Source organism: Hyla sarda, chromosome 8, assembly GCF_029499605.1.
Source record: "Hyla sarda isolate aHylSar1 chromosome 8, aHylSar1.hap1, whole genome shotgun sequence".
Lineage (NCBI taxonomy): Eukaryota > Metazoa > Chordata > Amphibia > Anura > Hylidae > Hyla > Hyla sarda.
The window spans coordinates 150,482,479-150,507,870 of NC_079196.1; the positions used below are offsets into that span (position 1 = coordinate 150,482,479).

General features: G+C 44.0%; 1 protein-coding gene across 5 annotated transcripts in view; it reads right to left on the reverse strand.

Annotated features, from left to right (window-relative positions):
* Positions 1 to 544: 544 nt before the first annotated feature.
* The window catches only part of BFAR (bifunctional apoptosis regulator), a 67,788-nt gene continuing 42,940 nt past the window's right edge, over positions 545 to 25,392 (reverse strand). For all 5 annotated transcript variants that reach the window (XM_056535290.1, XM_056535293.1, XM_056535294.1 and 2 more), the window contains exons 4-8: positions 18,554 to 18,723; positions 17,072 to 17,216; positions 14,463 to 14,633; positions 5,141 to 5,343; positions 545 to 1,507 (exon numbers count right to left, since the gene is read on the reverse strand). In XM_056535290.1, the coding sequence (XP_056391265.1) occupies positions 1,315 to 1,507; positions 5,141 to 5,343; positions 14,463 to 14,633; positions 17,072 to 17,216; positions 18,554 to 18,723 (882 nt within the window). In that variant the 3' untranslated portion in view covers positions 545 to 1,314. The remainder of the gene's footprint in view (positions 1,508 to 5,140; positions 5,344 to 14,462; positions 14,634 to 17,071; positions 17,217 to 18,553; positions 18,724 to 25,392) is intronic.

The window sequence follows — 25,392 nt, forward strand, 5'->3', positions numbered from 1 at the left end:
CGCTGCGTAATGACGAGTGACGTCCTCAACACAACGTCACTCAGTAGTCAGTGCGCAGCGACAGATCAGGAGACCGCCGGAGCATGAAGGACCGCAGTCCCCAGGGCACATGTAACTATAAAACCAGGGAGGGGGAGGGAATTGGGCCGTGGCAGCGGCAGGATATTTAACTATAAAATCGAGCACGGGGAGGGAATAGAGCAGCGGCACTCTGGCCCCAGAGAAGCCACTGCACGTCAATGATTTAAAGCGCTTGCTTTAAATCATTGAACTGCAGAAGCCGCCAGAAACAGTTTATCGAGGTACACCTGCACACACACGCACGCACCCTCATTTTTCCAAGGATATTTTGGTTAAAAAAAAAAACACTTTACCAAAATTTCCTTGGAAAAATGAGGATGCAGGTTATAGGCCAGTGCGTGTTATACCCCGATAAATACGGTATATAAAAATCTAGAATGGGCAAAGAAAAAAATAACCCTGGCGGTTAACCCATTTATTAGGAAAATGTATATATTGAAAAAGCAAGACTCCTACAATATCAAAGAGTAAAGCATTTATAAGATTTTTTTTCACATTAGACATTAAAAATTATTGCACTTAGTCTGCGGCTGAAATTAAAAAGCCATCAGAATAAACAGAAAATAATTTAATTTCCGGTCTATTGCCGGTAGCAGGATACAAAAGGTTTGGTTAACACAGGGGTATTTTATAGCGATCCTCAATTTACTTTTCAATTGTTTGCTCTTGCTGCACTTAGGAAGTGATCCTAGAACATGTTTATATTAAAAACTGCATTAGCGCTACTGCATGAATGAAAAAAAAAAAAAAAGCACTATTGCAATAAGGAAAATGCCACCAAAATTTCAAACCTTTGGAAAAAATGGTCTGAAGCTGTCTCAAAAACATAAAATGTAAATGCAAAACTGGGCTCTGAGGTGAGATATGATGGTGGGAAATCTGAAATTTTGCCCTGTGTGAACGTAGCCTTAAAGTGATTGCACTTACATAAGCAGCTGCACAATATTCCTATGTGGGCTGTAAACCATAAATTCACTCAAAATCTCTGAGCAATTGATGCTCTAAAAGAAGACAAAAAAAATTTCAATGGGAGAAAAAAAATAAGAAAAATGAAGGACCAAAAAAAAAAAAAAAAAAATGTTAATTATTTGACCTTGCTAGTATAGCAGTGCCTCTTGGATTTAACAGTCTTTTTTAAAATAAATGGATCACACAGTGACTGTAGAAAGAGACTTCCACCCTTTCATTCAGTGTCACGACTTGTGTCCTGTCCTGGGAAGGAGCGCTTTCACGTCACATTGCTTGAGTCTCCAGTCTTCTTATCTTTTTTACCACTAAGTCAATATTAATGATTGGGTTAAAATACAAAGCCCAGTAAAACAAGCAGTTGCACACAAACTGTGGGATTACAGGCCAGAAGATGGCAACAAAGAGTCCTTGGGTCGACATCTTCCAAAAGTGTCCCCACATAAGTCGAGGGAGGGATCTGAAAGATGGAGTTGAAATGTGTTATCACAGATTCTATATGGCACACTTTTACATCAGCCAGCAAACAATCTCTATAAAGATGAGAGTCTGACTCTATGTTATCTATAATCAGAAAACATTCCTGCTTAAAAAAGGTCCAGTTTTCTCTAATAAGCTCTAAAAATAAAATTTCATTTATCCTCACTCACAATTAAGACAGTAAATGGGAACTCTAAAAAGCCTTTTTTTTTCCTCAGGATACGGTTCTGTGGAGGTCTGACATTTTTGACATATCCTTCACATATGTGTGGTGAGCCGTACCTCTCCTGCCCTGTCAGACAGGGTCCCTTCATGTCCCCAGAGCCCCCTCCAGTGTTACCCACAGTACACTTTTAATGTATAACAAATGTACAATGTTTCTTTAATTGCTATGACCATGTGATTGTTACCCAGGAAGCACTAGTGACCAGGTGACCCCCCAAAGGACCTATGGGCTCCTTGCACAGCCCCCTTATATACTCAGGGGAGGGGCTGCAATCTCTCCCATCTCTTCTGCTGTATGCTGAGGTCCAGTGCAGTTGTCTCAGTGTGTGTGTGTGTGTGTGTGTGTGTGTGTGTGTGTGTCTCCAGAGCATTAGAGGCCTCAAGACTAAAGTCTGCAGCCACAAGTCAGCTCAAGTAAGCTAAAGTCATCGTCTTGTCAGTCACAAGTCAGTCATCAGTCAAGTCAATTGTCTAGTCACCATGGCCTGCACTAAAGTGTCTGTCTCTACCTACTGCAATTCCCAGCAAGCCTGCGAGGTCCCCCTGTGTCACTGGCCACCTCCTTGGGATTCTGGCCGTACTGCATAGACTGCGTCATCTGTCTAACCTCAGTAAAGCTACCGTTTGTCCGTAACTTGGCGTTGTTATCTTCATTGTCCCCGTGCCTAGCCCAGGACCAATGATCTTACCGTCGGGTTGTTAAGGCTAAACCACACCCCCGCGTCACGACAAAAAGGGGTTAACATCATCTGACCCTCTGGTTATAACATCTACCCTGCATTGCACCCCACTGACACCACATATGCCAAGGGTACGTTCACACATACAGTATCTGCTGTGTATTTTGCAGCTTAGTTTCGGCTGCTGATTTTGCTATCCATTAGCTTTAATGGGAAGGAATATCAGATTGAAACCACTACAACAAGTATGTTCATATGTGCCATATTTTGCTGCTTATAGTTTCCAACATACAATTTTTGGGAGAAAAGCTTTTTTCCCCCGAGCACTTGAACATTTTCTCGCCAGATGTTTGCCAAAAGGCATTAGTGACATAATAAACATGTAATTGTCCAACCCAAAAAAGGACTCTACATGGTATTGACAGTGCAAAGACTCAACCGCTGCTCCATTCATGTGTCAAAGACAGCCGAGCGCCATGATGACAAAACCCCTCAAAAGGGCATGTTCACACCTACAGGCTCTTCTGCATATTTTGCTGCTTATTTTCTGTTGCGGATTTTGCTACCCATTGACTTTAATGGAAAGCAAAATCATCTGCAGAAAATATGTAGCCGATACTGTGCCTGTGAATGTACTCTTTGGACTTTGATTGTAAACTTGCAGCATGTTTCCTACCAAGTCTTTCCACGGCAGTGTAATTTCTGTTACTAAAAATTTGCTGCAGTCCCCATTGAATTAAAAAATCCCCGCTGCCAAAAATCTTCCACAGACAGCCTGCCCTCATTTAAACTCTCAGCGGGAAACCAGCTGCGAGTTTGAAATCAAATCCGCCAGTGTGCACAAGTCCATGCATATTTTTGCTAACCATTAACTTGAATAATAATGACAAAGATAAATGACTATAGGCAAAAGATTATCATTCTAATAAGCAGCAGTATGCATCTTCGGGACAATTCAACCTGTAATGTATCAGAAGACAAAAGCATTGGCACTCACCAATATGTCCTTTCAGCTCGTTTCTTTAGTCACAAGAGAAGAGAGTCGCAAGGAACAAGCATGCTCCTGCTCAGCGTACCTGCTCCTCAGGACTCCCTTCCACTGTGGCTGAACAAACAAATGAAAACATATCTTGGCGAGTGCCATTGCTTTTAGTCTTACTTTACTGGATGTAGATTATGCCGTTTCAACTGAGTATCACTGTTCTAAGAGCCACATTATTTACTGATTTATAATATACATACGATACTTTGACCCATGCAATAATCTCAGTCTAGGAATTGTAGTGCAGACCTCTTCTCTCTCTTTTGGATAAATCTATAGACATAGCTGGCATGAAGCACAGCAAGACAGTTTGGAGCAGATTACAAAGATTTCCACTTTGCTACTTACCCCTCTAGCAGAAGTTGTCATTCTACTACAGAAAAAGGAGTAAGCTTAAAGGGGTATTCCAGGAATTTTTTATTTTATTTTTTTTATCAATTGGCTCCAGAAAGTAAAAAAAAATCCTATCCTTCCATTAGTTATCAGCTGCTGAAGTTGAATTGCTCTTTTCTGTCTGACAACAGTGCTCTCTGCTGACACCTCTGCTTGTCTCAGGAACTGTCCGAAGCATTAGAGGTTTGCTATGGGGATTTGCTCCTACTCTGGACAGTTCCTGAGACATGAAGAGTACTGGTAGGATTAAGATTTTTTTTAATAGAAGTAATTTACAAATCTATTTAACTTTATGGAGCCAGTTGATATAATTATTATTTTTTTTTTTCCTGGAACACCAGTTTAAGGAGATAACTAGTATAGGGGGATGTAGGAGGAGGCAAATTCTCAGTAACACACTCTCGAACTAAAAGTTTATATAGAGGGACCCCTTCCTTCTAAATGAGAGGGACTCTTCTTGGGAAGAATATGTTGCAGATCCAATAAATACAGTCTGTGGAGTTAATAGATAACCCTATACAAATGTGATGTCCCAGTACATGATATGCATCTCACAGTCCCATCAGCTTGAGTCCCTGCATGTCCCGAGGGCTCACCTGCAGTGTACCCCCATAATGTAATTAGTTGTGTATTATTCGTAAAGGACCTTTGATCACATGATACAGTTGGCACATGTTTTGTTACCCAGAGAGCACCAGGTGACCACATGACCCACAGCTAGCCTATGGGCTCCTTGCCCAGCCACCTTTATAAGGGGGGGAGGTAATACAATCTCTTTTTTGCTCTTCTACCACACTTTCTGCTGAGGTCACGTCCAGTCTAGACATCTCTGAGACAGTGTGCAGCACATCTGGAGGCCTTCAGCCTAAATTACAGCCACCAGTCAGTAAGTCATCTCTGTCTGCTGTCATTATCTTCAGTCATGTCAAGTCTATTATAGTCAGCGTGGTCCTGTGTTACTGGTCACATCTCTGGGATCCTGGCTTAGCTGTAAAGACTGCACCACCTGTCTACCTCAGTCAAGCTACCGTTAACCCTGACCTGGCCTTGGACTCTTATTTGCTCTGCCTAACTAGGACTAGCGGTGCTACCATTCGGGTGATTTTCAGTAAAACTATGCCCTGGCGTCACGAACATTTAGGGGTTAACACTATCTTCTCCTGGGCTATAACATCTGCCCCATCTGCCTACATCTCACACTGCAACCCCGTGGCACACCACACAAACATCAACACCGACATCTTATTATATCAGATATCCAACATACACTCACCGTAGTTGGCTGGTCGACCAAAGCCTCCAAAAAGAAAATAATTCCAGGACTGAAAGAAGCATGGCATTCACAATTATAAATCGAGATGTCCAGTAATGTACTTCTAACCAGTCCCACGCAAACTCAGCAAGAAGTTGATATGGAAGAAACACATATTTGACAAGAAACTCACGCCATTGTGCCCATGTTGGATCCTGCAAATCCTGAAAATGGCAAATGGCATGATTAAATGTGTGCAGATTTATTCTGGAGGGTTCACAGCATGTCGCTGTGTAGACAGGAATACAATTAATAAGTCCAAATTATCAAAGAATGTCATTATGCTTGCACTCTATTTATATTTATGCTCAGCCAGAGTGCTTACAACTACACAATCCATGCATTAACAGGGTTGTTAGGAAAACAGTCACATCCACAGAAAATCATATAAAAGATTAAACTAATCCAGTAAAAATGTTATATGGATTACATTCTGCTAAAGCAATGTATTTACATTCAGGAGCCTAAAATGCCCTCTCTTCACATCACCCCTCTATATGGTTTGCTATAAATAAACAAACAAAAAAAATGGGACTGTGCCATTAGAAAATGACCTATTGTTTAAATCAATTTTTTATGCTAAACATGATTGAGAACGTATAGTGATTTATTTTTTATCAATTTACTGTATTTTTTTTAAAAGGATTTGTAAATCTTGCAACTGTCATTTTTGGCCACTAGGCCGAAAACAAAGCAGATACTTCCTGTTCTGTCTGTGATAATATGGAGGAGGCTGCTGGAATGCGATCTGTACAGCATTATAGTGAAAGCTGATACCAGTATATACCGTATTTTTCGCAGTTTAAGACGCACTTTTTCTTCCCCAAAAAAGTTGGTGCGTCTTATACGGCAAATACACATTAAAACCGGCGGTCCCTGCGGCCATCAACGGCCGGGACCCGCGGCTAATAGAGGACATCACCGATCGCGGTGATGCCCTGTATTAACCCTTCAGATGCGGCGATCAAAGATGACCGCAGCGTCTGAAGCAAAAGTTACACTAACCCGGCTGCTCAGTCGGGCTGTTCGGGACCGCCACGGTGAAATCCCAGACCTTACCTGCCTCCTCTGTGTCTGCTCAATGTCGGGATCCCCTGCATGGCCGGCGTTCTCCTTAGTCCCTTAGTCGTCATCACGTCACGCACGCTGTCCCGTCATCCAATAGGAGCGGCGTGCGGAGCGTCGTGATGGCGGTGAAGGAGAGCGAGGATACCGGGAAGCAGAGACGTTCCGGAGCGACGGGGACACCCCGGGGACGAGGCGACAGAGATGGAGGGCGACAGGTCCGGAGCGGCAGGGACACGTAAGTACTACCTCCTATACCAGTGGTCTTCAAACTGCAGACCTCCAGATGTTGCAAAACTACAACTCCCAGCATGCCGGGAGAGCCAACGGCTGTCCGGGCATGCTGGGAGTTGTAGTTTTGCAACATCTGAAGGTCCGCAGGTTGAAGATCACTGTCCTATACTTTACATTGTATTTGGTTCAGAATCTTTATTTTCTAGATTTTTATGCTTTAAAATTGGGTGCGTCTTATATGCCGGAGCATCTTATATGACGAAAAATACGGTAGTTAACACAGTATCTTCACAATGGCTGAAGTTCAGCGTTCAGTCTCCCCCTCCCAGTGGGAGGACCTCTTTTAAAAAGGTCACAAAGCACGATGAGACCAGTTTCCCATTGATGTGACTGGGACAGCTCCTGTCTATTGTTGCATATGTTCATGGGGCTTGCTGTAAAGCATCTCTCTAAATGTGGTTATGAAAATCCTAGGCAAGATGACCACCCCATAAATATGTACAAAAATAAAAATAGATTACAAGTCCTAGGCAATACATTCCCTTAAAGGTGGCCATACACATTAGATAAGATACATTTCGGTGGCATTTCCTGCAGAATTTGGAGTTCTGCATGGAAATTCCGCCGTGTGAACATACTGTAACACCTTAAAACAGACATGTCTGATGGTTTTTAAAAAGGTATAAAATAAAGGCATGGCTGTTCAGGGATTTTGACATTAAATCCGTACATACCTCTCATTGGTTAATTGACCTCTCTAGCACTGAAATATCAGGAGGTTTTTGTGTAAATATGAAAATTAGGCTTTAGAACCCACTGGGCGTTCACAGCAGCTAGAGCCCAGGTCAGTTTGGACTCTTCACCAGTTAGTCACTCCCCTCATTGTGCACCGATCATCTCCTCCCTCTACCCCGACAGACATTAATCCCTGCCTTCTACCTGCAATCTAGAACCCAAGGGAAATGCCTAATTTTCATCTCTTTTTAATCTGATCTCTCAGCATTGGAGGGGTCTATTAACTCATCTACACAGCATGTCCACATGTGTACTTTGCTACAGATTTACTACTGCTGACTTTGTTACCCATTGACTTCAATACACACATGTGAATGTACCCTAAAAGATGGGACCAAAGACTGTGTGAACATGGCCTTAGGCAAAATCTATACCGTACATATAATTGTATATGAGAAATGTATGCAATAGTGGGTGCATATTATGATAAAGAGGGAGCACTTTTAATCCAACTGCAAAAAAAAAAATAAAAAAAAATATATCAATCAGGTTAGGAATTATTTCTGAAAAGGTTTTAGTTTATTAGTATGCATCTGAATAATACCATACACCATATTAGCACTAATACCAGCTTACCCGCACGCCAGAATTTCCACGTAGTGCACTTAAAGCTACAGACACCTGCAGATTATATAATATACAGTCATCCCTAACTGGCCTTTGTGTTAAATAAAACACTAGTAATATTACATTAAGTTTCATACCTTATTATAAGGCAAGGATATGGCATACACGTCTGATCACTAGAGATTCAATTGACTGGACCCTTTCTGATCCCTAAAGCAATAGTGTACAGTCGCACTTGGCAGGCACAAGATCAGCCGAAGGAAAGTAATAATCCTGTCTCGCATCTTCATAGTAAAAGGGGAACTCCACTGGAATTTTTTTTTTAAATCAACTGGTGTCAGAAAGTTTAAAAGATTTGTAAATTACTTCTATTTAAAAATCTTAACCCTTCCAGTACTTATCAGCTGCTGTATGCTACAGAGGAAGTTCTTTTTGAATTTCTTTTCTGTTCGATCACAGTGCTCTCTGCTGACACCTCTGTCCATGTCAGGAACTGTCCAGAGCAAGAGCAAATCCCCATAGCAAACATATCCTGCTCTGGCAGTTCCTAAAATGGACAGAGGGGTCAGCAGACAGCACTGTGGTCAGACAGAAAGAAAATTCTAAAAGAAAAGAACTTGCTGTGGAGCATACTGCAGCTGATAAGTACTGGAAGGATTAAGACTTAAATAGAAGTAATTTACATATCTGTTTAAAACTTTCTGGCACCAGTTGATTTAAAATAAATGTTTTCCAGGGGAGTACCCCTTTAAGTTAAAAATGTTGAAAGGAATGAAAGGGAAGAGTTCTTTAACCCCTCAAGGACACAGCCCATTTTGGCCTTAGGGAAAATGTTATTTTTACGTTTTAGTTTTTTCTAGGGATGTCCCGATACCGATACTAGTATCGGTATCGGGGCCGATACTCAGCATTTGCATGGTATCGGGGACTCGTTTAATGTCCCCGATACCTGGTGCTGTGCGGCACTGTCCCATTCTCCCGATCGCAATCATTGCGTCCTATGGAGGAGCATGTGACACACACATCCCTCCTCCTCCCCTGCGCCCAGCGCAACGCTAAGGAGGAAGCAGAGTGACATGTATGTCACATGCTCCTCCGTAGGACGCAATGATGCGATCGGGAGAACGGGACAGCGGAGCGACAACACCCGAGGACAGCCGTAGGTGAGCTGTCTATATAAAGGGGGGGCTGCTGTCTATAATGGGGGGGGGGGGGTGGCCTGCTGACTATAAAGGGGCTGGCCTGCTCCCTGTCTACAAGGAGGGGGCCCACTGTCTACAAGTGAGACAGGGGGGCGCTGTCTACAAGGGGGGGCCCTGTCTATAAGGGGGGGCTTCGGTCTACAGGGGGGCTGCTATTAATGTCTGCAACTATCTCTAATACCTATAAGGGAATACTACCTACACCTGCACTAACTTGAATTTATAGGTAGGTAGTGCAGGTGACCCGGTTTCTACCGCTGCTCACCATGTGAATGTCAGCCCAATCACTCCGGAGACATTGGTTTTGCCGCCAATGCAAATTCCCTGTTCTGTCCAATGGAGAAGAGAGAAATCTTGGCTCATACTACAGCAGCCGCCTCCATTGTACACAACAAGGACCTCACATATCATACAGTAAGCAGCGCCAGAAACCGGGTCACCCTGGTGTCAGATTCCCTTTAAAATAAAAGTACTCGTACTTGGCATCGGCGAGTACCAGAATTAAAGTATCAGTACTCGTTCTTAAAAAAAAAAAAAAAATGGTATCGGGACATCCCTAGTTTTTTCCTCCTCGCCTTCAAAAAATAACTCTTTTATATTTTCATCCACAGACTAGTATATGGGCTTGTTTTTTGCGTGACCAGTTGTCCGTTGTAATGACAACACTCACCATAAAATGTATGGCGCAACCAAAAAAAAAACAAAAAAAAAAAACACAATTTGTGTGGGGAAATTAAAAAGAAAACCGCAATTTTGCACATTTTGGAATGTTTCGTTTTCACGCTGTACAATTTAATGTTAAAAATGACATGTGTTTTTTATTCTATAGGCCAATACAATTATAATGATACCCATGATAACATACTTTTCCATTACTGTTGCGCTTAAAAAATGCTAACTTTTTAACGAAATTATTGCGTTTAAAATCCCTCTATTTTGAAGAACCTTTTCACTTTTCCGTATAAGCGGCGGTATGAAGACTCATTTTCTGCGCCATGATTTGTACTTTTTATTAATACCATATTTGCATATATAAAACTGTTAATTTATCAATTTAGTTAAATAAAATGTTATGTTATAAAAACGCAGCAATTTTGGACTTTTTTTTACACGTTCACGCCTTTCACTGTACGGTATCATTAACATTATGTTTTAATAGTTCGGATATTTACGCAGGCGGCGATACCAAATATGTTTATAAAAAAATTATTGAACACTTTTTGGGGAAATGGGGAAAATGGGTAATTTAAATTTCTATTGGGGGGAGGGGATTTTTCAGAATTTTTTTTAAATAGGGGACTATTTATAGCAATCATTCGATTGCAAATACTGTTCAGTGCTATGCATAGGTGTTATTGGTCATCTTCTGCTCTGGTCTTCTCGATCTCAGAGCAGAAGACACGTGGAAGGCACTGGAGGCAGGTGAGGGGACCTCCATCTGCTGTTCTGGATGATCGGATCACTGCATCTCACGGCATCTGAGGGGTTAATGGTGGACATCCGAGTGATCGCGGATGTCCTCTATTACCGGTGGGTCCCTGGTGGCTATAAGCTGCCGGGACCTGCTGCACATGACCCGAGCATTGCTCCGATGCTCTTGGTTATATATAGGACGTAAATGTACGTCCTGGTGCGTTAAGTACCACCTCACCAGGACGTACATTTACGTCCTGCGTCGTTAAAAGGGTACTCCACCCCTAGACATCTTTTCCCCAATCCAAAAGGATAGGGGATAAGATGTCTGATCGCGGGGGTCTCGCTGCTGGGGATCCCCGGGATCTTGGCTGCAGCACCCTGCTGTCATTACTGCACAGAGTAAACTCGCTCCAGCCCCTGTATCGCCCGTCATCACGCACAGAGTTTGCTCTATGCAGTAATGACAGCAGGTGCTGCAGCCAAGATCCCGGGGATCCCCAGCAGCGAGACCCCCGCGATCAGACATCTTATCCCCTATCCTTTTGGATTGGGGAAAAGATGTCTAGGGGTGGAGTACCCTTTTAACGACGCAGGACGTAAATGTACGTCCTGGTGAGGTGGTTCTTAACGCACCAGGACGTACATTTACATCCTATATATAACCAAGAGCATCGGAGCAATGCTCGGGTCATGTGCAGCAGGTCCCGGCAGCTTATAGCCACCAGGGACCCACCGGTAATAGAGGACATCCGCGATCACGCGGATGTCCACCATTAACCCCTCAGATGCCGTGAGATGCGGTGATCCGATCATCCAGAACAGCAGATGGAGGTCCCCTCACCTGCCTCCACTGCCTTCCACGTGTCTTCTGCTCTGAGATCGAGAAGACCAGAGCAGAAGATCAGAGCAGCGGGACCCCCGCGATCAGACCTCTTATCCCCTATCCTTTGGATAGGGGATAAGATGTCTAGGGGCGGAGTACCCCTTTAAGGGGTTAAAGATCATGGCGCCTCTGTTTTAAGTATAAAATGGTCTTAGCAGTCAGACATTTATAACCTATAAATATGCCATAAAAGGATCTGTTGGCCAACATTTAATACATAAGAATACAAAATTTTATATATAAAAATATTAGGGATCGACCGATAATCGATACTCTGTGGACTTTAAGGCCGATAGCCGATAACTTATACCGATATTCCGGTATAAGTTATCAGCTATTTCAGCACCCCCGCTGCCCAACCCCCCCCCCCCCCCCCCCCGCTTCTCTCTCCCTGCCGGTCCTTAGTCCAACCACCGCACCACGCCGCCCCGGCCAGAGACTGCCGCCGTTGCCCCATTGCCTCCCCCATCCCCGGTTTTATAATTACCTGTTCTCGGGGTCCACGCTACTTCTGGCTCCAGCGGCGTCCTGAGCTGTCACTGTGCGAACTGACGGTAACGTCGCATTGAGGACGTCACTCGTCATTGCGCACCGCAGCGCACAGCATAACGCAGGACGCAGCAGGAGCCAGAAGTAGCGTGGACCCCTGGAACAGGTAATTATGAAACCGGGGATGGGGGAAGCAATGGGGCAGCGGCGGCGGCAGTCTCTGGTCTGGCCAGGGCGGTGCATTATTGGATTATCGGCAAGGTAATTGCCGATACTGATAAGGTCCAAAATCGTGATTATCGGCCGATAATATCGGCCAAACCAATAATTGGTCGATCCCTAAAAAATATATCCAAATATTTATGGCTATTAATATAATATAGTTACACTTTCCACATCTCTCCAAAGATGCAGATTCTTTATGAAAAATTTTTATAAAAAAGCTGTTCTCCCTTAGGCCTCATTCACATCTATACAACAGCATTACGCCAAGAGAGGTGTTATTTTTTGTGGTATACAAAGACTATTTCTTAGCTCGTTTTACATGGTCCCGTCTCCCTTCCACTCATATTGGTGCTGATACAGAGTGGTAGTCCTAGGAAGCCATTTTCAGCACATGTCGTAGCAGGCTTCTGTAAAGTTGCACAGAAGGGATTTTCTTTTGATTAGCACAAAGGGAATCAAGGGCATTGAAAGCCATTTTAAACACAATACATGTGGGGAACTGTGGTCCTCCCTACATTAATCACTATCTTTTCAAACCTCCCCTTGCTGTAAGACATTACATATATACAGTCATGGCCCAAAAAATTTTCTCAAGAAAATTAAGTATTTCTCACAGAAAAGGATTGCAGTAACACATTTTGCTATACATGTTTATTCCCTTTGTGTGCATTGAAACTAAACCAAAAAAGGGAGGAAAAAAAGCAAATTGGACATAATGTCACACCAAACTCCAAAAATGGGCTAGACAAAATTATTGGCACCCTTAACTTAAATATTTGGTTGCACAACCTTTGGAAAAAATAACGGAAATCATTTGCTTTCTTTAACCATCAATAAGCTTCTTACACCTCTCAGACGGAATGTTTGACCACTCTTCCTTTGCAAACTGCTCCAGGTCTCTCTTATTGGAAGGGTGCCTTTTCCCAACAGCAATTTTAAGATCTCTCCACAGGTGTTCAATAGGATTTAGATATGGACTCATTGCTGGCCACTTTAGAACTCTCCAGCGCTATGTTGCCATCCATTTCTGGGTGCTTTTTGACGTATGTTTGCGATCAGTGTCCTGCTGGAAGACCCAAGATCTCAGATGCAAACCCAGCTTTCTAACACTGGGCTATACAGTGCAACCCAAAATCTGTTGGTAATCCTCAAATTTAATGATGCCTTGCACACATTCAAGGCACCCAGTGCCAGAGGCAGCAAAACAACCCCAAAACATCATTGAACCTCCACCATATTTCACTGTAGGTACTGTGTTCTTTTCTTTGTAGGCCTCATTCCCTTTTCGGTAAACAGTAGAATGATGATGTTTTCCCAGAAGGATTTTGGCTTACTCAAGCTCATTTTGGCAAAATATTGTCTTGCTTTTTTAGGTCTCTGTCAGCCGTGGGGTCTCCTGCCATAACGTTTCATTTAATTTAAATTTCAACAGACAGTTTGCGCTGACACTGATGCTCCCTGAGCCTGCAGGACAGCTTGAATACCTTTGGAACTTGCTTATCCACCATCTGGACTATCCTGCGTTTACACCTTTCATCAATTTTTCTCTTCCGTCCACGCCCAGGAAGATCAGCTACAGAGCCATGGGTTGCAAACTTCTTGATAATGTTGCGCAATGTGGACAAAGGCAAATCTAGATCTCTGAAGACTTGAGAACCAAAATTGTTGAAAAATATCAACAATCTGAAGGTTAAAAGTCCATCTCCAGACAGTTCTCTTCTCCTCTTTCTGTTGCCCATGCTTAGTGTGACACACAGGCCCACAATGCAAAGACTAAGTGAACTTCTCTGCTTTCAGGTGTGATTTTTATATTGCCCACATCTGTTACTTGCCCCAGGTGAGTTTAAAAGGAACATCACATGCTTGAAACTCTTATTTTTCCACAATTTTAAAAGGGTGCCAATAATTTTGTCCAGCCCATATTTGGAGTTTGGTGTGACATTATTTCCTCCCTTTTTTGGTTTAGTTCCAATACACACAAAGGGAATAACCATGTGTATAGCAAAACGTGTTACTGCAATCCTTTTCTGTGAGAAATACTTCATTTTCTTAAAAAATGTCAGGGGTGCCAACACTGCAAAAAAAAAAAAAAAAAAAAAAAAAGAAAGAGATATATATATATATATATATATATATATATATATATATATATGCGTTTACAACATATGCAACTTTGATCTAAATAGAATATTTTCTTGCATGTAAGTTTGTGGCATACTTAAAAATGTATGTTTGTGGTGTATATGTGAACATACCTTTATAGCAATAATATAGAATACAAACACCAAGATCAGCCATGTAGTGACTGGCATCACTGAAAACAGTGGGTTGCACCAAGTAGGGTTAATGAAGGAGGATACAATAAAATTCCACCACGTTTACTTCAAATAAGTAATGTGAAACTTACTATGAATTTGGTTATAATGTCGTCTTCATCCTCCTCTTGTAGAGGACATGTTGTGTGGATGAACGGTAAGAAGGTGTCCGAGTAGTCAAACAAGTACATGTATAACATGCTGAGTCGGGGCGAGCTCTTCAGAGCGTACAGCAGAAAAAGGGATTTTCCAGGGTTTACAGCCTAGGAGAAGACAGACATGTTCACTTACTGAAACAGCTAAACAAGGAAGTAAGTATCTGAACAGACACAAGAAAAGCTTTAAAATATATTTATATAAAAAAAAAAAAATATCTATCAAGTCTGCTGACCACAGGCTCCCATCTCTCCCTGCTGAATTAAGGCCATCTTGGCACACGTTCCATTAATTATCTATGGGAGCACAGGAGATTGAGTACACCAGAGGTCGTATACCCCACAATCAGACACTTCGTTTTTATACTTTTTTTGTGCAGGAATAACCCTTTGGAAAAAAAAAAAGAAAATTAACCGAAAAGCATAAAATAAAAAATACAGGTATTTCCCACCAGTTAAATCCCTTGCAGCTCCAGCACAAAGGCTCAATATAGTTTCTGTTTACATTGCCAGTGTGAGGACATGCCATCCATCCACATGACCATTACAGGCAATTACTCCATTACTCCGCCACAAGACTGCGGAGGACAGAGAGTTGTTGCAGCAGTTACACTTAGCACATCATTGCTGTATTTTATTTCTGTATTTTCCTCAACTTGTAAAAGAACCAAATGAGGACTTGTCTTTTGCAGGACCAATTATACTTTGTATTGAAACAAGGGGGTTGGGGAGCAAATCAAAACATTATTATTTGCAAAATTGGAAAAGGGGGGGGGGGGGGGGGGCAATGTCTGTCATTAGCTGCATATAGCAACCAGTAACTGTCGAGTATAAGGGGTATTAAGGTTCAGAGATTGCGCCATAAACTCCTTCCCAACCTCCTGCATTATCTAGCCATGTAGTGGTCAAAAATGGGTTTTAAGAAATTAGCTAAATAGAAAATGTTATCAAGTCCCAAACAACCCCTTTGAAAATGTAACCTAGGTGAATTTATCAAATCTTCATGCGGATCATGATCGTTCAATATATCAGGAACCTCAAAAGAAAGTACTGCCCTGTATGAAGCCAAGATTTATAAATCTGTCAAAAGACAAAAACTAAAAAGAGATCTTTCCCCCAGCAACCAGAGTTAAGCTTTCACTTTAGCAGAGCTCGCTAAAAGATATGAAAGCTGAGCTGTGAATTATTATGGGCAAATCAATCCAGTATTGAATCTTTGAAAGAGTGATAAATCTGGGCCTAAGCCTTAAAAAGGAAAACTGTCAGCTTTCTCCCCAGTCACTAACCAGCGGTACTGGCTGGTAGTGCGGGGGGACGCTGATCAGTTTGATGCTTACCGTGCCTGGATCCGTAGCGCCGTTCAGCCATAACCTTCTATTTTCAGTATATGCTAATGAGGTGCTAACTGGCACCAGCTGGGCTAACTGGCACTCTGACATCAGCGCCACCCAGCTCATCAATATTCCTCCCCTCTCCATTACAGAGCAGGGAGAAGAGGGAAAGACGGAGGGAGGGGAGGAATATTTATGAACTGGGCAGTGCTGCAGCAGGCGGCAATGACATCAGAGTGCCAGTTAACACATCATTAGCATATACCAAAAATAGAAGATTACGGCCAAACCGCTCGGCAGATCCGGGCACGGTAAGCATCAAACTGATTAGCGTCCCCTGAACTACCAGCCAGTACTGCTGGTTAGTGCGGGGGGAGAAAGCTGACTGTTTTCTTATAAAGGGGTACTCAGGTGGAAGACTTTTTTTTTATTAACTGGTGCCAGAAAGTTAAAACAGATTTGTAATTGACTTCTATTAAAAAATCTTTACCCTTCCAGTATATTTTAGCAGTTGTATGCTACAGAGGAAATTCCTTTCTTTTTTAATAAATTTTTTTGTCTTGTCCACAGTGCTCTCTGCTGACACCTGATGCCCGTATCAGCAGGAGAAAATCCCCATTGCAAACCTATGCTGCTCTGGACAGTTCCTGACACGGACAGAGGTGTCAGCAGAGAGCACTGTGGATAAGACAAAAAAAGAAATTCAAAAAGTAAAGAATTTCCTCTGAAGCATACAGCTGCTAAAAAGTACTGGATGATTTTTTAATAGAAGTAATTTACAAATCTGTTTAACTTTCTGGCACCAGTTGATTTAAAAAAAATAAATAAATAAAATAAAATGTTTTCCAATGGAGTACCCCTTTAAAAACTGTACCAATGTTAGTAACTACTACCGCATGCTATACAGAAGTTGTAAAAATGACATTCCCACTCTGAGATCTTGGTGGCTGAAGCTGCACTTTAGACTTCTTATTCTGCCTACCCCCTATATCAACTTAGTATTACCAGTGTTATGTACTCCCAATTCTGATTGGTAAAGAAAACTTTTAGCAGACGAACAGTAACCCTGTCTTATGCCAATAAAAGAGACTCCTTAAAATTTGCAACAAATCTAACTTTAAATATAAATGCACATAACACAATGCGTACAAAGATGAACATCCATGTGCAGAGCCTTCACTTGTACCAAAACAACAAGGTGACAGTGTTCTATACCTTATATTCCCACAAATTCTGGGGTGGCTTGACCCCAAGTGTTTTAACTCTGTCCAGCTCCATGATAATGGCTCTCCTGTGACTGTTGCTCTCTATACTGTACGGCTCTTTAGAGAATTCATCATCAGCCAGTGTAAGCAGGAGCCTGTTCATAGAAACAGTTGTTAGTCGTTTACAATAGCCTTAACCTATTATAAAAGTGTCCCTCTGTAAAGCCAAGCACCCCTTCTACCCATGTCACTGCAGAAAATAGCAGGCTGACAAGAGATCATTCACAGATGAGAGTTAAAATATAGAGATCTAAGATCTGGTTAGCTGAATGCTGCCTGCTGAATGATTCGGAGAGCTGTTTTTCTGTTACAGAGCTCCAAATCTTCAGAACAGCCATAGATTTGAAAAATAATGAACTGTTTGCCTGCCATTGACACTAAAGGGAGATGTATAATATTATGGATGGTACACAAGAACGATACTGTATGCAGTAAGCTCCCTCTAGTGGTAGCTGCAGTTAGTGTGCTACAGGAGTTTTGGAGCTGTGTATTAGAAAAACAATGCTCTGATTGCAATGAGAAACCTATATTCAAGGTTGGACAGTCACCATACCGCCACCCTCATGTGTCTTCTAAAAGTAGACGACACTTGACAGAATGAGAAAAAGCCACTCAGGTAAAGGGGGCAATAACATTAGGAAAAGTCCCTGTATTCCCCCACCCACAGCATCCCTTGTTCAGCCTTTCCTTCCTGACACACAAAGTTCAATTAATAATACTAAGCACCAAATATTGCACCTAAAGTATTAAGCACATTGTAGAAGTTGTCTGTAAAAGGAAAGGCTTATGTGACGTTCCAAGCAAACAATGTGCATTCACAAAAAATAAAAACTCTGCCAAACAGATGCATAACACATGTCAGATGTATCACACATACATAAAAAACATGATGTAGGCGTCTCCCCGCTTGAGCCATGAGACATACAAGAAAATAAATAATTTTTTATGTGAGTGGATGTTGTATTTTTTTTTTTTTAAAGCAAAATCTGTTTACATTGCATAAGACAGATGGAAAGGTTATGCATATGTAATCATTCTCAGACACAATGCCATTCTTGCTACGTAGAGGGTTAGGCTACCTGATTAATTTTTTCTTCTTTTCTTGTTAATTCCTCATTTGTCTTTGGTGCTGATCTTTTCCTCCCAAAAGGTTGTTTACTGAACCTTTAAACTTTGCCAATTATATACCCATTTTATGTTTAAGCCTTGACAATCCTGCAATCTGTACCAAAATTCTGGAATTCCTTAAGACTAAGGCACTGTCGCAACCAATTTTGCATTGGTCCAGTACATCTAGAATATGATCACTTCTTCCACCTATACGGGAGTCTACTAGAAAACCCCATGATTTAAGATACTTGCCATATTGTTAGAACATGCATGCATCCATTTATGACAGCTATTTAATTGATGTAATGGAAATATTGCTCACCTTCCATTAACTCTTCCTGATAAAAATCTGTCCTTGTAATGGGATGCCCATGGACCCAGCTGTTCAAGCCAAAGGACTACCTCTTCGGGGGTCCATTTAGACACTGATTTGTGGACCAAGAGGTCATGTTCAGATTCCCGACTACTCCAATGATACACCAGTAAGACTACCTGAAATAAAATCCATGACAAAATATTAAAAAGTAGAAAAATAACTGCTACATGTATTACATTTAAGATTTACTTAGTATGCAGTGATCTTCAGTATTTATATATAAAAAATACTGCATTTATAGGGTCATTAAATATCACATCAGGTCAGGTGCTCTGAGAGTTCAGCAACTGTCAGTCTTCTTTAGCAAAAACCATTAAAAGGAATTTATCACCTAGAACCAAATACTTAAGCAGGTTGTTTTTTCTAATATATTTTTATTCTTTGATTATATATTTTTTCTGTCAAAAGGATAAAATTTATTGACAACAAACGATAGTAGGTACCTAGCCAAACTAAGTATACAAAGTAAGGTGCATAAGACGTGTTAAGAGCCATTCCAGACAGTGACGAGTAGGTGCCTGAGCTACCCCGGACCTGGAAGGGAGGTATGCCTGTAGCAGTCCTACAGTGCAACAGTGAAAGGAGAACAAAGTGATGCTGCTGTTTCTGATAAAGTCACTGGGACCTGCAGAAAAAAAGCACACACCCCATCTCCTAATGGCGTCAGGCACAAAGGCTGCAGACGCAGACTCAGGAGATTAAGAATGAATGTGGAGCAGGAAAAATGCAGACAACGTGACCTACAGGTAGAAAGGGTCCCAAGAACTAGGGATCGACCGATTATCGGTATACCGTTTTTTTTTCTCCCACGGTATGGATTTTTGCCCATACCGGTCGGGCCCCTCCCCCACCCTCCGAGTCAATTAAAAAAAAAAAATTAAACTTACCTGTAATGGGGGTGCTCCGGGCTATCCATCCTTCCTGTAGTGTCCGGCAGCATTCCGGGTGGAGGGTGAACCGGTCCGGGCTGTCCTTCTCAGGGGGTCATCTCCACTCCAGGCAGGCTCCGGCCTAGTACGCTGCATAGACGCCGCTACGGCGTGACGTCAGGTGTGTCGCTGCGCACGGACGTCACTGCGCAGCGGCGTCTCTGCAGCGTTACTAGGCCGGAGCCTGCCCGTAGTGGAGAAGAGGACCCTGGAGAAGAAGGACAGCCCGGACCGGTTCACCCTCCACCCGGAATGCCGCCGGACACTACAGGAAGGATGGATGTCCAGGCATGCTGGGAGTAGTAGTTTTGTAACAGCTGGAGGCACCCCTAGGCGCGGTGTGGCGCGGCGGGGGGGGGGGGGGGGGGAGCGGTGGCGGTGATAGGTCTCAGGACCCCCGGACAGGCAGGGGGAGAGAAGCGGGTGGCAGCTGCGGCGGCCTATGGCACCGCAAAAGCCACTGCAGTGCATTGATTTAAAGCGCCCGCTTTAAATCAATGATTTGCAGCGGTGTCGCAGGGGGATAAATAGCCGATATACAGATATTCCGGTATAAGTTATCGGCTATCGGCCCTAACCTCCACAGATTATCGGTATCGGCCCTAAAAAAACGATATCGGTCGATCCCTACCAAGAACCCATCGGTACACACACTGTGGAACAGCACCGGCAGAAACTGGGGAGGTAACCAGGTGGATTAGAACATCATGCAGAGTCTGGCTATGCAGCAAAAAGGGACCGTGGCCATGCCAAGTCCCGCAAATGGAAACACACAGTGAAGTGAGATACCAGCCTGTAGACAGAGTAGCAGGCAGCAGAGAGGGACCTGGCCAAGTAGGTAACCCCATAAACCAGCATGTGGTACATTGTATAAGGCCCATGGAGCAACATGAGGAGACTCACACGAAACTGCACCAAGGTAGTGGGTAACCTGAACTACCGTCCACGGGGAGAAAGTGTACTGTAGTTAACCCGACATATTAAGCCATGCGGAAACCAGTCTGGTCGGCAGGTATAGGATTGATTCCTGAGCACCCATGGTCACTCCAATCAACCTCCCTCGAAAACGGGGTACTGGAGTGCAGGCTAACCAACAGTTGACACGGTGGTGTAGAACCCCAACAGATAAAGGAATGTCCGACTGGAATCAATCTCGTATACTTGTAGGGACCCTACTTTAGATCCCGCACCCAGCTGTGAGGTACGGGAAACCTGGCTATGTCCGGGCAGCCAAGAGGTCAGAGACCGATGGCAGCGGAAACAGTGTAGACAACAGTCTGACTGAACAAGAAAACCCCCAGGAGTCTGGCGAAAAGGGAACAATCAGACAGGCGATAACTGTGCCCCTTTGTCATAGGTGGGAGGGCGGGGAGGCAGAGACACCCCGCCCCCTGGAAATAGAGGGAGGCAGAGGAGCCGTGGAATGCATCCCTGATATCATGTATAGTGTCCGTGGGACACGCTGTGTCAGTTCTACGTATACCGCGCACAGCAGTGAGGTACCGGAATTCCAGCCGCAAAAATATCAGGCATGCGACGTGTGACAGGCGGCAGAAGGGGAAAAAAAAAAGCAGACACTGTCTGGCATACTAGTATGGACCCATAGTGGACAGCAAGTCATTCCGTTGGGCACCTCGCACAGTAGGGAGGTACCGGAATTCCAGTCGCAGATACATCAGCCGTTTGATGTATGACAGGTGGCATAGGCAAACACGCAGACCACTGTCTAGCTTACTGGTATGGGTCCATAGTAGACAGTGGGACACTCCATCAGACGCCTCACATAGTACAGTGGTCCCTCAACATATGATATTAATTGGTTCCAGGAGAACCATCATATGTCGAGTACATATGTCTATGTAAAAATGGTAATTGGTTCTGGGGCCTCGGAACCATTGTATGTTGAATACATATCTGTATGGGAAACTGCTAATTGGTTCTGGGATGACCATTGTATGTGGAGTGTATGGGGAGTGTTTAACAAACCAGGGTGCCTCCAGCTGTTGCACAACTACAACTCCCAGCATGCATGTACAGCCACTGACTGTCTGGGCATGCTGGGAGTTATAGTTTTGCAACAGCTGGAGGCACACTGATAGGGAAACATTGATGTATAGGGTGTATAGTGTGTATCGGTATTGTATGTGATGTGTGACATTGCATACAGTACTGTACAGTTCTTTAAATACCTTCAGGGGGGGACAGAATGTCCTCCATTACGATCCTGCCGACTACAGCTCTATAGGAAAGGAAGGGGAGGGCAGCCAGCAGCTCATTGGATGCCTGTAGCAAGATGCTGCAGGCTATTGGCTATGGCTGCACTGGGGGGCGGGGCTTACATGGAGCTCACAGTGGAAGCCTGCGTGAGTTAGCAGGACAGCATGTGAGTAACAGGAGGCAGAACGGGGCACACGGGGCACATTAAACAACTATCTGTCAGTTGCTGAAGTTGTCAGCGCTGTCAGATAGCTGTTTGTATGATGGCCCCGACACGCAGCAGCATCATATGTCGATGCTGCCTTCAACATACGATGGGCTCTGAGAGCCGTTTGACTAATGACAGGCGGTGTAAGCAACCATGTAGACCACTGTCTGGCTTACTGGTATGAGTCCATAGTAGACAATGATTCATCCCGACGGCACCTCGCACATTAGTGAGGTACCGGATCTGTTATTAGATATGAAAATGCCGTCCACACAACTTAGAAGGGGATATTGGGCGCAGGGCACCCCGCAAAGTGCTGCCCATAAGCGGCAGACAGTAAGCCCCTGGAGGAGAGACTGCTCATAGCAGAGTGCTAAGTGCCTGTCAAGCCTCCGCTCCGTGATTGGATAGTAGCGGGCCGGACAGCAAGCTCCTGCCGGGTTGCTGCCGCGGGGGCCAAGAACTTTTGCCCACGCCAACCCCCACAATGGAGAAGGAGGGCGGAACAAGAACCTCCAGCAGCGAGGGGCGTGGCCTGGCTGCCGAGGTGGATGGACGTGCATTAGCAGAGCTCCGCTCTAAAGCCTGCACCAGCGACTAAAACTAGCATTCCCCGCCGGTCTCTAACATCACCTGTCACCCGAGACTTACCCGCAGCACCCGCGGAGATGAGAGGCAGGAAAAGAAGGCAGGGGACGGCTACCCGGCTGGAAAAAAATCAGCTTCACTCCCCGGGAATCCCGCTCCCAAGATGGCGCCGCAGACGGGAACAACACTCGGAGCTCGCGTGCATTGTCGCGCTCTGCAGAGACCGCAGCATCCAGCCTCGGCGCCTCACGTCGGCGCTCCGCTTCAGACACGGAGTTGAACCGGCCTAATGACTTCCAGGACTCCCCGGCTCTCTGGTGCACGGACTCTCCAGCAGATGGGCGCTCCCTGGAGACCTCTCCCGACAGACACAGCTGCTGCTCCCTGCCAAGAGCGCGGAACAAGACGCTGGGGCAGCCGCCATCCTGCTCTCCCTCACAGAGCCCGGATAAGCAGAGACTGCGACTCTCTCATGGATCACCTGCACCTGAGGTAGGACAAATGACCAACACCATGCCTCCTCTCAGAAAAGAAGACACTATTAGATAACATAGTCACAGGGCAAAATCTGACAGACACTGCAATGAAAGACATGCTAATGATACTCAGAAAGACATTCCTGCAGGACATGCATCGTCTTGTACACCCCATGCAAGCTGCTATAGATGGTTTGGGAGACAGGGTAGACCATCTGGAGCACAAATTTGGTGAGTTTGCAGACTCACATAATTCCTTGATTGATGCTAATAATGCAACGGAGGATGAAGTGGCAGCTATGAAAGAAAAAATTGCAGATTTAGAAGATAGGAGCAGTCGCAATAACGTAAAACTGCGTGGCATACCTGAATCGGTGGCACCTGCAGACATACCAGCTTACGTCAGAGCCCTCATACATGCGGCTTTACCATCTTGTACCCCGCTGGAACTAGAAGTGGACCGAGCTCACAGGGTGCCCAAACCCAAACACCTAGAGGACAATGTCCCAAGAGATGTTCTAGCCAGAATACACTTCTATGGTGTGAAGGAGCGCCTCATGGAGTTTACCAGGAGAAATGGAGGACTTCCTGCACCCTATCACAAGATTGCAGTATATGCTGACCTGTCGGCGGCCACCCTACAAACCCGCAAAGCCCTGATGCCCATTACCACGGCTCTCAGAGGAGCTAAACAACCATACCGATGGGGCTTTCCCACTCGCCTGCTAATCCGCCATAATGAAAAGCTACATGTTGTGCGCTCTCTGGATGAAGGGACTGCCCTGCTGAAATCCTGGAACATAACCCCGGTGCTTCAGACAAAACCCACCAGACAAGATCGAGAATGGTCTGGTACCTGATTGCTCCATAATATCTTACTCCGGCGGAGGAATAATTGTTCTTTAAACATGCGGGCCCTGTTGGTGGACACTGTCTACTCGGCCTCAGTGTAGACTCTAACCCCCACTCAGTTATGATTGACATTCCCAAGGGGATGTCGGTTGCATCTTTGGTTATTCAATTAATACTGTTATGTATGTTGCATTTTCTAGTTTATTTTCTGTACAGTGGCTGGATTTCCATATTATACCCTGTGAGTACTCTATTTCATTTTGTCGGGCACACGCTGGCTGGGAGGTGCGACCCGTCGGTCTCCTACACTTCTTATACAACAGAATGTTAGCATTCTACTTCTAACTAGACATGGTGATTAACATTGTTAGTATAAATGTTAATGGCCTTAACGCACCACATAGAAGGTCCTTTTTCTGAAAAGAAGCACAATCTCTTAAGGGAGACGTGATCTGTGCTCAAGAGACGCACCTATTGTTGAAAGATTCTAACCGTTCGTGCCACCCTGCATACCCTTATATTTTCCACTCTCATTACAGCCGGAAGTCCAGAGGGGTTGCGATAGCAATCAAAGAAACAGTGGCCTTCACCTTAAAAGACGTCACATCTGATCCCCTGGGAAGGTATGTAATCCTGCGCTGCACCATTAATGCCACAGACTTAACAATCGTGTCTATTTATGCTCCCAACATGGGTCAGTAATTCCACAATAGAAACCATTAAATGGTCTGACCATTCGGCCATTACACTCACCTTACAAGATACTTCCTCTTCCCCGCCTAAATTCAACTCGCGGAGCAATCCTTTTTTATGGTCACTACCAACATACAACGAACTTATCACTAAAGACATGGTTGAATATTTTTCACATAACTCCCTTTCAGTGCAAAATCCAATTACTATTTAGAACTGCCATAAAGCAGTCATCAGAGGATCCTGCATCAAGTATGGCTCAATGCTTAAACAACGCAATTGTCAGATTACTGAATTGCTACAGAAACTGCAGATAGCAGAAACAACAAACAAAAACTTTCCTTCAGAGGAGAGTGCAAGGCAGGTCTCGGCCCATAGGAGAGACCTCCGTTGCTTACTACTAACAGCTTATGAAAAATCATATCGCAAACTTCAAGCATCATACTATTCTCAGGATAATAAAGCGGGGAAACTTCTGGCTCAGCGCCTAAAACAAAGACACTTAAAATCACGCATTCCATACTTGGTGCACCCGGTTACTCAACAAAAACTATTTACACCTACTGACATTGCCAATGGATTCCGATCCTTTTACTCGAATTTATAGATACGGTGGCCGACCCCCCGGACCTGACATCCTTAACACAGGCATACCTCTCCCAACTACACCTCCCTGCCTTGACACCTGAACAGTTAGCATCTCTGAACACAGAATTTACTATAATGGAATTAACTAAAGTAATAGACTCCCTCCGCCCTGATAGAGCCCCTGGTCCTGATGGTTATGTTAACTCTTATTACAAACATTTTAAGGTTACCCTG